Here is a 13,168-nt window from a genome sequence, read left to right on the forward strand (position 1 = left end):
ATATATATATATATATATATATATATATATATATATATATATGTATATATATATATATATATATATACATATATATATATATATATGTACATATATAATATAATAACACAATAAACATTTGACATGTGTCACTTGCAGGTGTGTTGTCACGACTGTAATGTGACAACCAGGGGGCACATGACAGCACAATAGAAAGGGGCAGAACAGGAAGGCCATAAAAGCTAGCAACTGATTGAAATATGTCAAGAATATCTCCAAGGACTGCCCTGGGGACCTGACACTGCTGTCAGGGCCAATGTGTCTACAATAAAATGGCTGGGAGTGTCGATATGTGAACAATTTCCATAAAAATGACAAATAAAGGAGAGGAAAAAAGGGATTAGGAAAGTGATTAAAGTATCGACAGCAATGGCTGAAATCTTCAGCAGCAGAAAACATGTTGCTTTAGTGATTTAACGTATATAAAAGTACTCTAGTAAATAGAAAAATGGAATATGGATAGGATTACGAGTCATTAAAAACATTAATTTAACATATCTTTAGCTGCTAATGAGCAAATACTAAACCAATTTGGTCAAATTCACCATCAAAGTGGTCACAAATGATTTTCTTCCTAAAAATCTAGTAAAATCACTTTCACATTTAGAGCAACAAGAGCTTGAGATGAAACAGTGGCTTCTGAAAATATTAAGTTTGACTAGCACCGCGATCAAATTAATCTCACTGTACTTTTTTTTGTTGAAATAATGGATTTCACTTATGCTCCACTGCAGCAAAGTGAGAAAATAAAGTAGAGTTGCCGAGAACACGTTTGGCAGCCACTGCAGCGCATGCTCGACCTGCAGTGTCTGAGCTGTGGTCACTTGACATTAGGAGAAAAAAAAAAATCGAGACAGAGCCAGTGACAACTGACAGTTGTAGCTGACGGTGCTCGCTATCGGGTCGCCACAACTGAAATATGTTAACAATGTGGCAGTTTTTCCACTCGGAGGCTGTTGGCTTAAGTTGAATTCTGCTGCCAAAGTCAGAAATTAGACTTTGGGTCAAATGTGGGGGTAGGTCTTGCTTGGTTCCCTACAGGTCTAATTTTATGATCCAATAATCAAAACACAAAGCGTTTTGGGGGACTTTTCAGTGTGTTTTTTTTCACTCTGCCCTAGGAACCACAACTCCTGTTTCCAACTATTAATTTCCAGGCCGGTAGAGTCTTGTGCGCGCCTCTGGAAATACAACACTCCATTATTTAAAAACCTGCTGTACAGGGCAGTGGAGCAGGTCGCTCAGATCTTTTTTTGCTCTTTGCCCTGTTGTTGCCTTAGCTGTCTTTGGTTAAAACTCAGCCGTGTCCTGATAGCGGGGTCAAGTGCAGCAGGTCAGCGCCGAAGAGGCAGTTACACTCACTTCTTCTCATAAGAGGCTGATGATATTTTATCTAATTATGTGTTTTTCTAATCTTGAAGTACATTAGATAAGGCAAAGGCAATATTTTCTCTCTCGAAAAAGAAGACTATGACTATTTAGTGAGTCTTAACGTCAACAGAACAGCATTCGAAACAATCCAACATTCAGTTACACTCTGACCTGGAGGAACTGAAGGCTCTAATGGCTAATTAACCCCGTGTCATAGGTGTAGGCACACTATTAAACATTAATCAATTACGTCTGTGCTTGACCAGCCCCATCAACTCGGCAAACATTGACACAGACAGTGTGGGAATGTAGCCAATATGTATAATCATGGGCTGCATCCCTTAGACTCTGTTGTCTCCTGTCAGTTAAAACTGTACTGCACAGGTATTTGGGGGGATTTCAGTGTAAAGAAAAAGCCAAAAATGGCAGTGACTTTTTTTGCAGCGCGACACTGTGCTGTGTGTGTTTGTGTCACCGTTTCCTGCTTTTGACAACATCTGTATTCTGACAGAGCCTCCTTTCTCAATCTAGATGTAACTGCCTGCAGCCTGTGCCACACAGGAGCTGGAGGGGGGAGCTGAGAAGAATACTTACAAGCCTCGAGCACAAGCACCAGTGCCCCGCCCAAGCACACACACACACACACACACATGCACAAACGCACGCATACACAAACACAGGCATATAGCCCTGCCAAGTCAAGCACTGTGGCGTGTCAGGAGGACCCTCGGGAGTCCAGCAGCAAAATGTGTCCTCTAGCATTAATGGCGGCTTCAGCTGACTGAACGGGGAAAACACCTTGAAGAATCATACTTCTGAACACTGCCTTGGCTCTGCTGGGGAAAAAAAAAACTGATTGACATTTCAGAAGCCTTACTAAACATGCTGGCCCTCTAATACAGAGCGCACACACACAGTGGCTGGCTGTCCTCCTCTGAATACTACACAGGGAGGGATACATGCGATTAAAGAAATTCCTTGTGTCCATTTTTTTAATCCATGTACGGCTGGTAGGTAAAAAGAATAAAGATAATAGGTTCCTGGGGTCTCACTGGCACTTTCTTCTCCTTCCCTTTGGAACACAATGATCTCAGACGATGGTTGCCAGGCCTTTGGAAGGTAGCAGTGAGGTTGTTGCTTTGAGTGAAATTCAAGCTGAGCCTGTCCTGACCTGTACCCAAATATAATCACTGGTGTTGAAATGATAAAATTCCTTGAGTGATGAATTTGACTGCAAATATTTTTGACTGCCGGGTACTGCACTGGCGTAGGAACAAGGATATAGACATATTTGAATCTCTGCTTTATGGTTAGATCTTATTTTTAACATGGTACTTCCAGTCACCACACGAAAACCCACTCCCTTCTTATGAGAAAGCCAGGTATCGAGGCTGATGCTTTTATGTGCGCAGACTGCAGAGCACAGAACTGCAGTGCAACTGTGCAACTCAATATGACGGCATAATCAGACCTGGTATTAATATGCATCCCTGTGATTTGATCGGGGGCCAGATCGTGCTAAGTACAGGTCTGAAAGCTTCAAGTCTGTCTCAAATGTGTCCTCAGATCTGAAAAAAAAACAGCACAAAAACCACATTTGGGTTTTTGTGCAGGATAATTTGACCTACAGTAACCAATGCTCATATGTTTTTAGGTTAAAATCTTATTTCATGTTACAGCAGCGCGAGTAGTTTTGTTAATACTCGGTCTGAGCTACATTAGTCACGTTAGAAACCTCATGTTATGTGGTTGATTTACCTCATTTGAGTGTTTACTTGCATAAAAATAGACACACGCTTAAATGTCAGACATGATTTCACCACTTGTACATGAAGAAAATAGTTTCACTCTCAAAATAATGTACTGGGTTGAGCGATCCACACCACGGAGTGAACCTCCCATTAGCCAACCGGCATTTTCTCAGTTGAGAAATCTTAAAAGGGCAGCGATATGAGACGATGATGTTTGAGAGACGCAGAGGAGTCGGATTTGAAGAGAAGCAGCAGACGTTTATGCAAACAATGGTGTTTTCTCAGTGAAGGGAAAACTGTTTTGAGCAACAGCAGAGCAGAGTTGAACTTGAGCAGCTGCTTAAAACTTTATAAAAAAGGGCATGGTGTTGTGGGAGCACGCTGCAAAAATCTGAACAAAAACTGAATAAATGAGGCTTTAGAAATGAAATCTTGTAGAAAAAAAGATAAAAAAAACAAAACAGGAAAGGAACAAATAAATTATGCTGTAGATTAAAACAAATGCTACACGGCAGACTATATTCCATATGCTAAGTGTAGTTCAAATCTCTGTAGCGTTTGCTTTTATGCAACATACATATATGAATTGTATTAGCTCTCATATTGGACGCAGCACAAATAAATGAGTAAACAGAGGCTGCGCTTGTCTTTCAATAATACTGCAAAAGATAAAAGTAAACAGCATCTACAAAAAAAAAACACCCAGCTATAACCTGGAGCCTGCAGCTCTTCCTGATATCAGGAGAGAACCGGCTGCAGCCTTGCACTGTCACCGTTGTCGTGGGCGATTGGAATGGACATGTGTACTTGGTTGAAGGGCCGTAAAACAAGATTTACTGCGAAGGACAGCACTGGCCAAGCCAGGTTGACAGCACCAGTCTTATCTGATCCCAAACCAGAGACAGGCAATAGGACAGACCGAGCAAACCTCAGTTTGAGCCAAAGATAAGGCAAAGGGGCTAAGGGAAGTGAGGAGAAACAGACAGGTCCCAAAATGGACAGTTTTCAAGCACAATTGGAGTCTCTTTTTCCTGCTTAAGGTTTCTCTCTCCTATGCATTTTTCTGTTGACAATATTTCTCCCTACCCAGACTTGATGGTGTAATAAATAATTCAAAACATCAGTACTCAGATTACCCACAGGCATGCATTTTTGATTCAACAGTATTTTTTTTTACACATACACATACAGTATGTGCTTTGTGTGCAAGGCAATAAAAGTGTGTCCTCTCACTAAATATGTTGACTTAACTCATCATACTCTTTTATGTGTGGAAGCAACTCACCTTGTCCTTTCCTTGTTTCTCGTCTTGATATATACTCCACCGCTCTCCGTCGTTACTGTAAGCGATTTTGTACGAGCCAACAAATTGGACGTGGCCAAAGTCTTTAGCTCCCTGGGTGATGACGCCTGTGACCTTGGTTGGCACGAGCAGGTCCATCTGAGAGAGACACGGGTCACAAAAGGAAAGAAAAGCGTTAGAATGTGTTGATCACTCAGGAAAGTTAACTTCAAAATATGCTAGACAGCATTCTTTCCTCCTTTTGATGTCATTAGAGGATTTTACAGTATAAAGACATCAGGTACAAGAAGTCAGTTTCAATTATTCACAGAGTATTGAACAACAAGGCTAAGTCCACAACCTCGCCTCAGCGAAACTGAAAATCACACACTGCAGCAGCTTCCGAGTCGGAGACTGCACCGCTGGGGGTTCATTTTTAATACGCTCTCATTTGTTGCAAACAATTTGCAGCTCGAGGACGTCAGGCAGTCAACGCAAAGCCGTTATTTCTACTGACAGTTTGGGGTTCAATCGTGCTTCGTTATTCAGGAAAGTGAGATCAACCCGGACCCCAAAGCGTATGATGACAAGATTAAGTATCGAAGCGTCACCAAAATGTATCTACAGGCAGATATGACTATACAGGTCAGACTTTATCTACGGATGATACGAGCAACGTGGTAATTACGTTAGATGAATAATGTACACATGTGCGAGAAAACAAGTTTATCCCATGGGGGAAGTCGACAGAAATAGAGAATATAGAGGACGTACTGACACAAGGCCGCGAAGAACATCAAGACGTTTCAATCACATGTGCCACATAAGCGTCAACAGATGTAATATTGCACTGTTAAAAAGTGCAGCCGTGGCCTCAGGTGCTCGCATTTCCATCATTAGCTTTGCATAACTGTCGAACACTGATTTTCTGTTGCTACATTTGTTCATTTTTTGATGGTTTGATGTTTGAGGTAATTCTTGCATACACTGCCCGTTTCGAGCACCTCGGCATCACTTCAAAGGATGGATTGAAATCTTCCATTATTATCGAGATAATAAATATTCCGTCAAAATATCTCTGGTTGAACTTCAACTGCCGAACAAATGGCCTCTGAATTGTAAAAGTGAATCAGAGGCTGTAAGCTGTTCTTCCTGTTCCTCAGACAGAAACACACATCTAAATCATCGCAGTTCAAGTGGCGGAACTTTCATTCACTTGTCCAGAACACATTATTAAAAAAAAAAGGACTGTTGTCCAATGCCCATTGGCAAACTGTGGGCTTTTTCCTGGCACACTTATTTATGCACTTTCTTTTAGATGCATTTTGACATCAACAGTTAATTTTTTTATTAGATCATCTCGTCTTTGATCGTCTCTGCTAGGGCAGCCAGTTTTAGTCGCCGTGCAGATGTAGATGTAGTTTCCTTAAAGTTGGATTTTTAATTTAAAAATATTTCAGAGATATTTTTTTTGAAGGCCTTCAGAGAGCTCTTGAGATACTGGCATGATGTTATTGCCTTACTTAGAGAGAGAGAGAGAACATTACCACACCCTAAATGTCATAACACAGATCAATTCGCCTGCTTTTTTCCATTACTAAGAATGTGCAATATAGAGTGTCTTATATCCTTTTTTTCAGCACAACCTATAGGCAATCTGATGAAAAAGTCATTTCATGTTCACCAACTATATAAACACACCTGAGCCTTTGTATCACCACTAAAACACCTTTTTTAAATATCTGACCTATAAACACACACCCCCAGGATGTCCATATAAGGAGTTGTGTATTATTCCTACAGCTATTTACCATGGGTGCACCTGTGGCACAGATCCACGTGAGAAATAAGGGTTAAATAAGACCTGCAATCCTTTTGGGGCTTCTAATGAGGCGGACCTTACCTTACTTTCTACATGATTTATCAGAGAAAATAACTAAAAAGTATTAAGGTTGTGTCACGTTTGTGTAAATATATCACACATTTGGCCCAAAACTTTGAAATGACCGTGTGTCAATTATCTAAAGTAGATTGTTTGTAGAAGCCAGAGAGAGAGAGAGAGAGAGAGAAACACAAGCATACAGATTTATTTCTTCTGCTGAATATACACAGCGCTGAGGCAGCCATACATCAAACTAATTGGCCTGGTCATAGGCCAACATATACTATGTCACGCTGGCTTTGACAATGACAAAATATTGTAGATTAAACAAATAAGACAACTGAACTAAATGAATGCATGAGATATGGCTCTATTTTCTCTCTCCACCACATTTTTATGACCTGCCATACATTACAAACTCTGAAATACTGTATTATACTTTTGTCATATGTGTCCAGAAGAGCATTTTAGCTCCATGTTCCATATAGACTATAGAATGCACTCATGTGTGCTGTGCTTTAGTTTCTATTTTAATCTAAAAGGGAAAGGTTTACTGATGTTATAAATCAAGTGAGAAGTGGCTTCAACTCAAACTGGCTTCTTTATTAACCAGCAGCGATGCCCCCTGGTGGCTAATGTCCTACAGTATGGTTTGTCATTGACGCACACTGTCTGCTTGGTTTCAGAAAGTGCTCACGAGAAACAACAGTGGAAAGATTTAGAGATTTAGAGATTTCCTTAACGACACTAATGACAAAGTGAAACTGAAAGTAAGTGTTTTGTGTTTTCAAAGTCAGCAGTCAGAGTCAGCAGCATCTTGAAACTTCTGCTTTTATGTGCACTAAAGTGCCGGGCGCATCTCGAACAGAAGTTGAAGCGCTTTAAAAGTAAAGCAGTAACGTGGATGTCGCCACAAGTTCTCAACTCCGCTATGTGTCTCTTCCCTGCCAACTACTTTCAGATTGAGGACAGTTCTCTGGGTATTAGTGTGGTCTTCTTCCATGCAGAACCCCTGCTGTGTTTCATAGACTCGGGTCCTAACACATGCAGACAAAGCAATGCCTTTGTTGAATACAAAAGAAGAGAAGAGTTTCTCTTAAAGGCATTCGAGTGGATAAACTCCGAGCTGTGAGATGTTAAACCAACGGAAAATAGGACAAGAGGCATTGACGTTTCCGTGCAGACGTAGTACAACCGTCAACAACGCTGTGGTTACAGGTGTGCAATTATGCCGATGCTACACAAACGGAGTGTGCGCTTCATTTGTTACGAATACACTATTCATGCAGTTTCTCCTCCATATGGAAGCTTCCTCTGCTTCCCGTTTTGTGTCAATGCCATGTCTGTTTCCGAACGCGACTTTGGCTGCGATGTTTATGAACATCTTTAAACAACAGCTCTGTTACGATGACAATAATGCCACAACACAGAGGGGGCAGATATAAAGAACGGCGCAGACCGCTGGGCTGATTTATGGGCCATGATGCCGCACACTGTGAGGCTTTGATTACGCTTCAGTTGCAGAGTGTTCAAGTAATCTAATTCAAGCCAAGCAGTCACGTCTGCCACCAAAAACGCAGGCACCCTTGAAGGGGGAACCTGTAATTCATGCCACAGGTAGCGGTCAAAAAATACGACCACCCCAGCTCCCAACACTTTGATGGCCCAAACTGAATTAGGGGAGATAGACAAGCTTGTTAATGCAAGGTCTCTCCTCCATCCCACCTTCTGTCCTTTTTTTCACCATCACATTCTCAGCTCCATTCTCTCCTCCATGAGCTGCTGACACAGTGAGTGTCTTAAAGCTGTAGCGTGCAACTTTAATTTAAATCCAAACAAAAGTCTGTGACATTCAAACCATTGTTACATGAGTTCATACAACGCTGATTAAGCCCACACAACTCGCTCTCTTTTACTTGTTTTATGTCAAGACAGAGGCAATGGCCATATTGTCGAAGTAAAGCAAAAGGGCTGTAAAGGTTGGAGTAAGACTGAAAATACAAAGAAGCTCCCATGAAATACTTCAGAAGTAAGATCCTAGTTGTTACGACCCAGCTCGTGAAGGGGTGTTTTTGGAAAATATGATTATTTATGGGCCGCACACTTTTCCTCTCACAGTCCAAAGACATGCAGATTTGGGGATAGGTGTGATTGTGAATGGTTGTCTCTATATGTGTCCCTGTGATGGACTGCCGAACTGCCCAGGGTGTGACCAAGCCCTATGTCAGCTGAGATTGGCACAGCCCCGCAACCCTCATGTGGAGAATAAAGCAGTAGAAGATGGATGGATTATTTTATTTAATAAAGTTAACAAAACATGCAGGGACAAAAGGTCCCGGATGACAAAATAAAACAAATAGTAACAAAATAGACTCAAACCTTGAGTTAAAGAGCCTGGATTAGTTAGAACAATGCAAGTGTCAGAGAAAAATGCCAGCATACCACGAGGTGTCAACAATTGAATCGCCAGTAACACCAGTACACAGAGTTCAAAAACACAGGTTTTCAGAGATGGACAAAAGCGCAGTCAGCCCCAACTGAAGTCAAACGTAGGTCGGCTGATTGCTTTCCACCCATTGGCAGCAGACTGTGCACACCTGGGCAATAGAAGCTGCAGCAACCCTTAACAAAAACACACACACAGACGCTCACGCAGTCGCACTAGGGGAAGCCTAGTCGTCCAGCACTGCTGCTGTACACACACAGATGCTTCCTCAGGTCGGATAGTGATGAAGGACACAGCACACAATAATGTTAGACCAAACAGAGGCAGACTAAAAACACCCAACAACAAAAACAAGCTATGCACTTCAACTTTAAGTCTATATATGCTCTCTAGATACATGTGGCATACATGTAGACATTCTAATTTTAGCTTCAGGGCCACTTACGCATTGGTACATGTTTTAAAAGAAAGTGTGAAAAGGAAAGAGCTGGTTTGTAAATCCCATGTTCATATTGATGTGAAATGGCTTTAGTAAAGACTTGAACAAATGTAAGAGGCCGTTTAAAACGAAGCCAAATGAGTCCCAGTTTCCTATTTTATATACTGTACACAGCATCCTACTGATATTCTCCCCTCCAGTTGTGCTCATTCAACATTTAATCCTTACACACTGTGCATGCCTTTGCGTGAAACATTCATTCTCCTCCTATACAGCAGGTATAGTGCAGAATTCAACGTTGCATGCGCACAACTCACAGGGCCATGAGGACAGTGCTACAGCCCATCAACCTCACAGCGGGACAGATATCATTAAAGCTTAACGCTGCCATGAGAGCTTGCAAAACATCCCGTTTGACTTGGCTTCATCTCCTCGAGAAGTGTTGAAGAATCTATTCTTCTTCGTTCTTTATCTATATTTACTACAATTATATTATATGCTATTGATCTGTTTGACTAAAACATTATTTTGATCAAGTTGTTATATATATTGTTTATATTATATTATATTGTTGTAATATAATATTCATATTCATGAATAGGATATACATGGCAGTATCTTGTGGTCGTAGTTGAGAAAATAGAAGACTTCTCCTGTTGTTCATATAAATAATAATTACTGAGACATTGTTCAGCATTGCATGAAATGCCCAAACCATGTCCACACACACACGCACAGTCCAGTCAAGGCTCTAGGCCACCATTTAAAAGTGGATGTATGGGGTTTTAAAGAAATAGGACATTTAAGGAGATAATGGAGAGCAGAGAAACCCAACAATTCACACAATGAGCAAGCACTAGGCATCAGTGGAGAGAAGAAAACTCCATTTTAACAGGAAGAAATCTCTGACAGAACCAGACTCAAAGATGTGCAGCCATCTGCCTCGACAGGTTGGGGTGAAAGGAAAAAATGGGGGACAGAAAGGGGGGAAAGAAAGGTCAAGAGGGAGACGATGATAGAGACAGAAGAGTGAGACCAGGAACAGATATACAACAATTGTATCAAGTTATAAGTTTAGACAAGACAGTTCTGAGTCAGTGATGACATGTTTATACAACAACAATGTAATTTATACAAGCAGCAGCAGAGATTGTTGATAACAATTATACTGATATCAACTTTAATTACAGCATAATAATGAATCAAAACGGGACTAAAATAGCCATTCTCAAAACATAGTAGTTATTCTGATAGATATCATTTATTTCATTAAAAGGCAGAACAATAACATGAACTTTGCACATTTAGGGTATAAAAACGCTATATTATCCAGAATAATGTGTGAGCCAATCCCACCTGACATAGGTGAAAAGGTGGGGTATAGAGAAAGGCCCTCAGTCAAACTGGGATTGAAAGTGATCACCTTGCTGTGAGGCAACAATGCTAGCCCCTACTTCACTGTGTGTCAGCTGACCCACAGTGTCTTCATCAGCCACAAGGGAAATGCAAAGCCAAAATATGTTTCACCAAGCTTAAGTCACACACAGTGTATTTTTGAGCGATTTCTTCAGAGCAAACACATAAAGTGAATGCTCACATCACTTTTTTTTGGTGTGTTGAAGTGGCCTGACTCTTATTCTCAATCCCATTTCCATTTACTTTCACACATTCTGCCCTGGTGCCAGATCATAGTATTACTTGCCACATGACAAAGCCCAATATTATGCGATTCTGCAACCCTACCATCTCAGGGAAAGAAAGCATCTCAGCCCCGACTGGCAAACACAAAATGACTAAAGAAACGGCAGAAGGAGCTGAAGGCTGCAGCCTATTTCCAGACCAAATGGGTGACTGAGTGCAACACTTCTCGACTGAGTGCAAAGAAAAAGCCTCTGTGTGTCACGACACCTTTCTAAGTATAAAAATGTGCCATTCCAGACACAGGCAGCCGACCTGAGCCAATTTCTATATGATGAACCAGGGATCTGACACTCACTGAGCTTGAAAGATTATTTTGGGACATGTATGTTTAAGTTTTTCATGTATGAGAAACCGACGATTGGTGTGTAGCATATTTACAGCTGCACGCACAGCAGAAACTGGTAATGAAATATTGTTTATTCTTAGCAAAGAAACAAACTTCATAAACTCTGTTGGACAATAAAAAAATGGAAAATATATAGTCTAATTAAAATTATCTGCAGGTCGAAATGGAAAACAGAGAAAATGCATTCCGTTTAAAAATATGACTAATTTAAAATATTCTGAGAAAATACAATTTGAAACCTTCGGGTAAGCAACTGAGCATGCAAAGTAAGAGTGAGACATTAATATTACACAAATTAATCCACACACCTCACAAACAAGGATTATTTTTTGCATACTGATGATAAAAATATAATTTTAGATGAAACATGTTTACGACCTAACAGCGTGATAGAGATAATCATAGAGATAATGTTTTTGGCACTATAGAAATACAATTCAAATGAATTGGATATATTTTTGAGTGCTTTATGTTATAAATTAAACTTAAGCATAAGTTAAAACAGATAAAAAACACTGCCACTGATTGTCACTAGGGCTGAACGATTTTATATAAATATCTAATAATGGTTATTATCACTGAAATTGCGATTGTAATATTATTCACCATATGAGAGAGAAATATTCTCATTCATTTGTCATTCAACATATTTAAATGATTACTATTATGATTACTGTGTGATAATTGTGCAGATCTGTGAGAAACAAAGATGTTTTCTTCAGTCTATAGAACAATATTTAGTCTAAAATGGTTATTTGACACACATATTGGCTTTAAAAAATATTGTGCCCCCTATAATTTCATTCTGATGAGTTGTTCAGCCCTAGTTATCACCACGAATAATAGAATTTATCTCTACAATTCGACAGAACAAAATCTAACACACAAAAAAAGTTGTAGCCATACATACATAACCCCTTTTTTAACATTATAGTGTTATAAAACTGAGTATCAGATGATCCTAGAATGTGCAGAGCAGCTATGTTTAAATTTAATCGCAATGAAAAAAGACAATGAGAAAGAGAGCGGTGAGTGATCCTCATTACACTAAGACCAACATGAAAAGCCACAACACCCAACCTCTGTGGCGACCATTTTACAGCAGGTAGTCTGCAAACTTTAACTGAAAAGAGCGAGAGTAATAATCCACTGGCGAATGAGGCCGAACAAACCGTCTCCCTCCACTTGCTGGGCGTTAATTAAAGGGGCCATTAGCCTTTAAAACAGGGCAACTGCAATCCCACTTCCAAACATTGGGAGTGGATAAGTTGTGATAAAAAAAAGTTAGAGATACAGAAGCAAGGAGGTGCACTAACTGCCAGTGTCACACTGTGTTCATGCACGCACACACACACACACATACACACTGGTCTGCTAAGCTTTTATTCTAAGGACACTGCATTCATTTAGAAGGCCTAAAGTAAGTGTTAGCCATGACCTTAACCCTCACAACAGAGCATTCTGGCTGCTTTTTTTTCCATTACTATAGATAAACGTATAGTATATACAGAGGCTATACGAATGTGCATTTATTCTTCGGCAATCTGATGCAAAAATCTTTTATAAACACACCTGAGCAAAAAGTACTCAAAATGTTGACATTTGGAAATATGTCACAGTTCAAAGTTCACACTGGCTCGTTTTTATGAACAAAAAGAATATAAAAAAACTATATATATATATACATATATATATATATATATATATATATATATATATATATATATATATACTATATAAATATATATATATATATATATACACACTATATATATATATATATATATATATATATATATACATATATATATACACATATATATATATACATATATAGGTTTTGCACATGACATGGTGAGATCACAGCAGGTATAAATGCCTGCTGGGAGTTCACATAGAGAAAAGCAGGTG

General features: G+C 39.7%; 1 protein-coding gene across 1 annotated transcript in view; it reads right to left on the minus strand.

Annotated features, from left to right (window-relative positions):
* Positions 1 to 2,972: 2,972 nt before the first annotated feature.
* LOC122769418 (EGF-like repeat and discoidin I-like domain-containing protein 3) overlaps positions 2,973 to 13,168 on the minus strand; it is a 114,239-nt gene continuing 104,043 nt past the window's right edge. Inside the window, exons 9-10 of the mRNA XM_044025938.1 lie at positions 4,447 to 4,602; positions 2,973 to 2,978 (exon numbers count right to left, since the gene is read on the minus strand). Of these exons, the coding sequence (XP_043881873.1) occupies positions 2,973 to 2,978; positions 4,447 to 4,602 (162 nt within the window). The remainder of the gene's footprint in view (positions 2,979 to 4,446; positions 4,603 to 13,168) is intronic.

The sequence above is a fragment of the Solea senegalensis genome, linkage group LG5 (genome assembly GCF_019176455.1).
Source record: "Solea senegalensis isolate Sse05_10M linkage group LG5, IFAPA_SoseM_1, whole genome shotgun sequence".
Taxonomy (NCBI): Eukaryota; Metazoa; Chordata; class Actinopteri; order Pleuronectiformes; family Soleidae; genus Solea; species Solea senegalensis.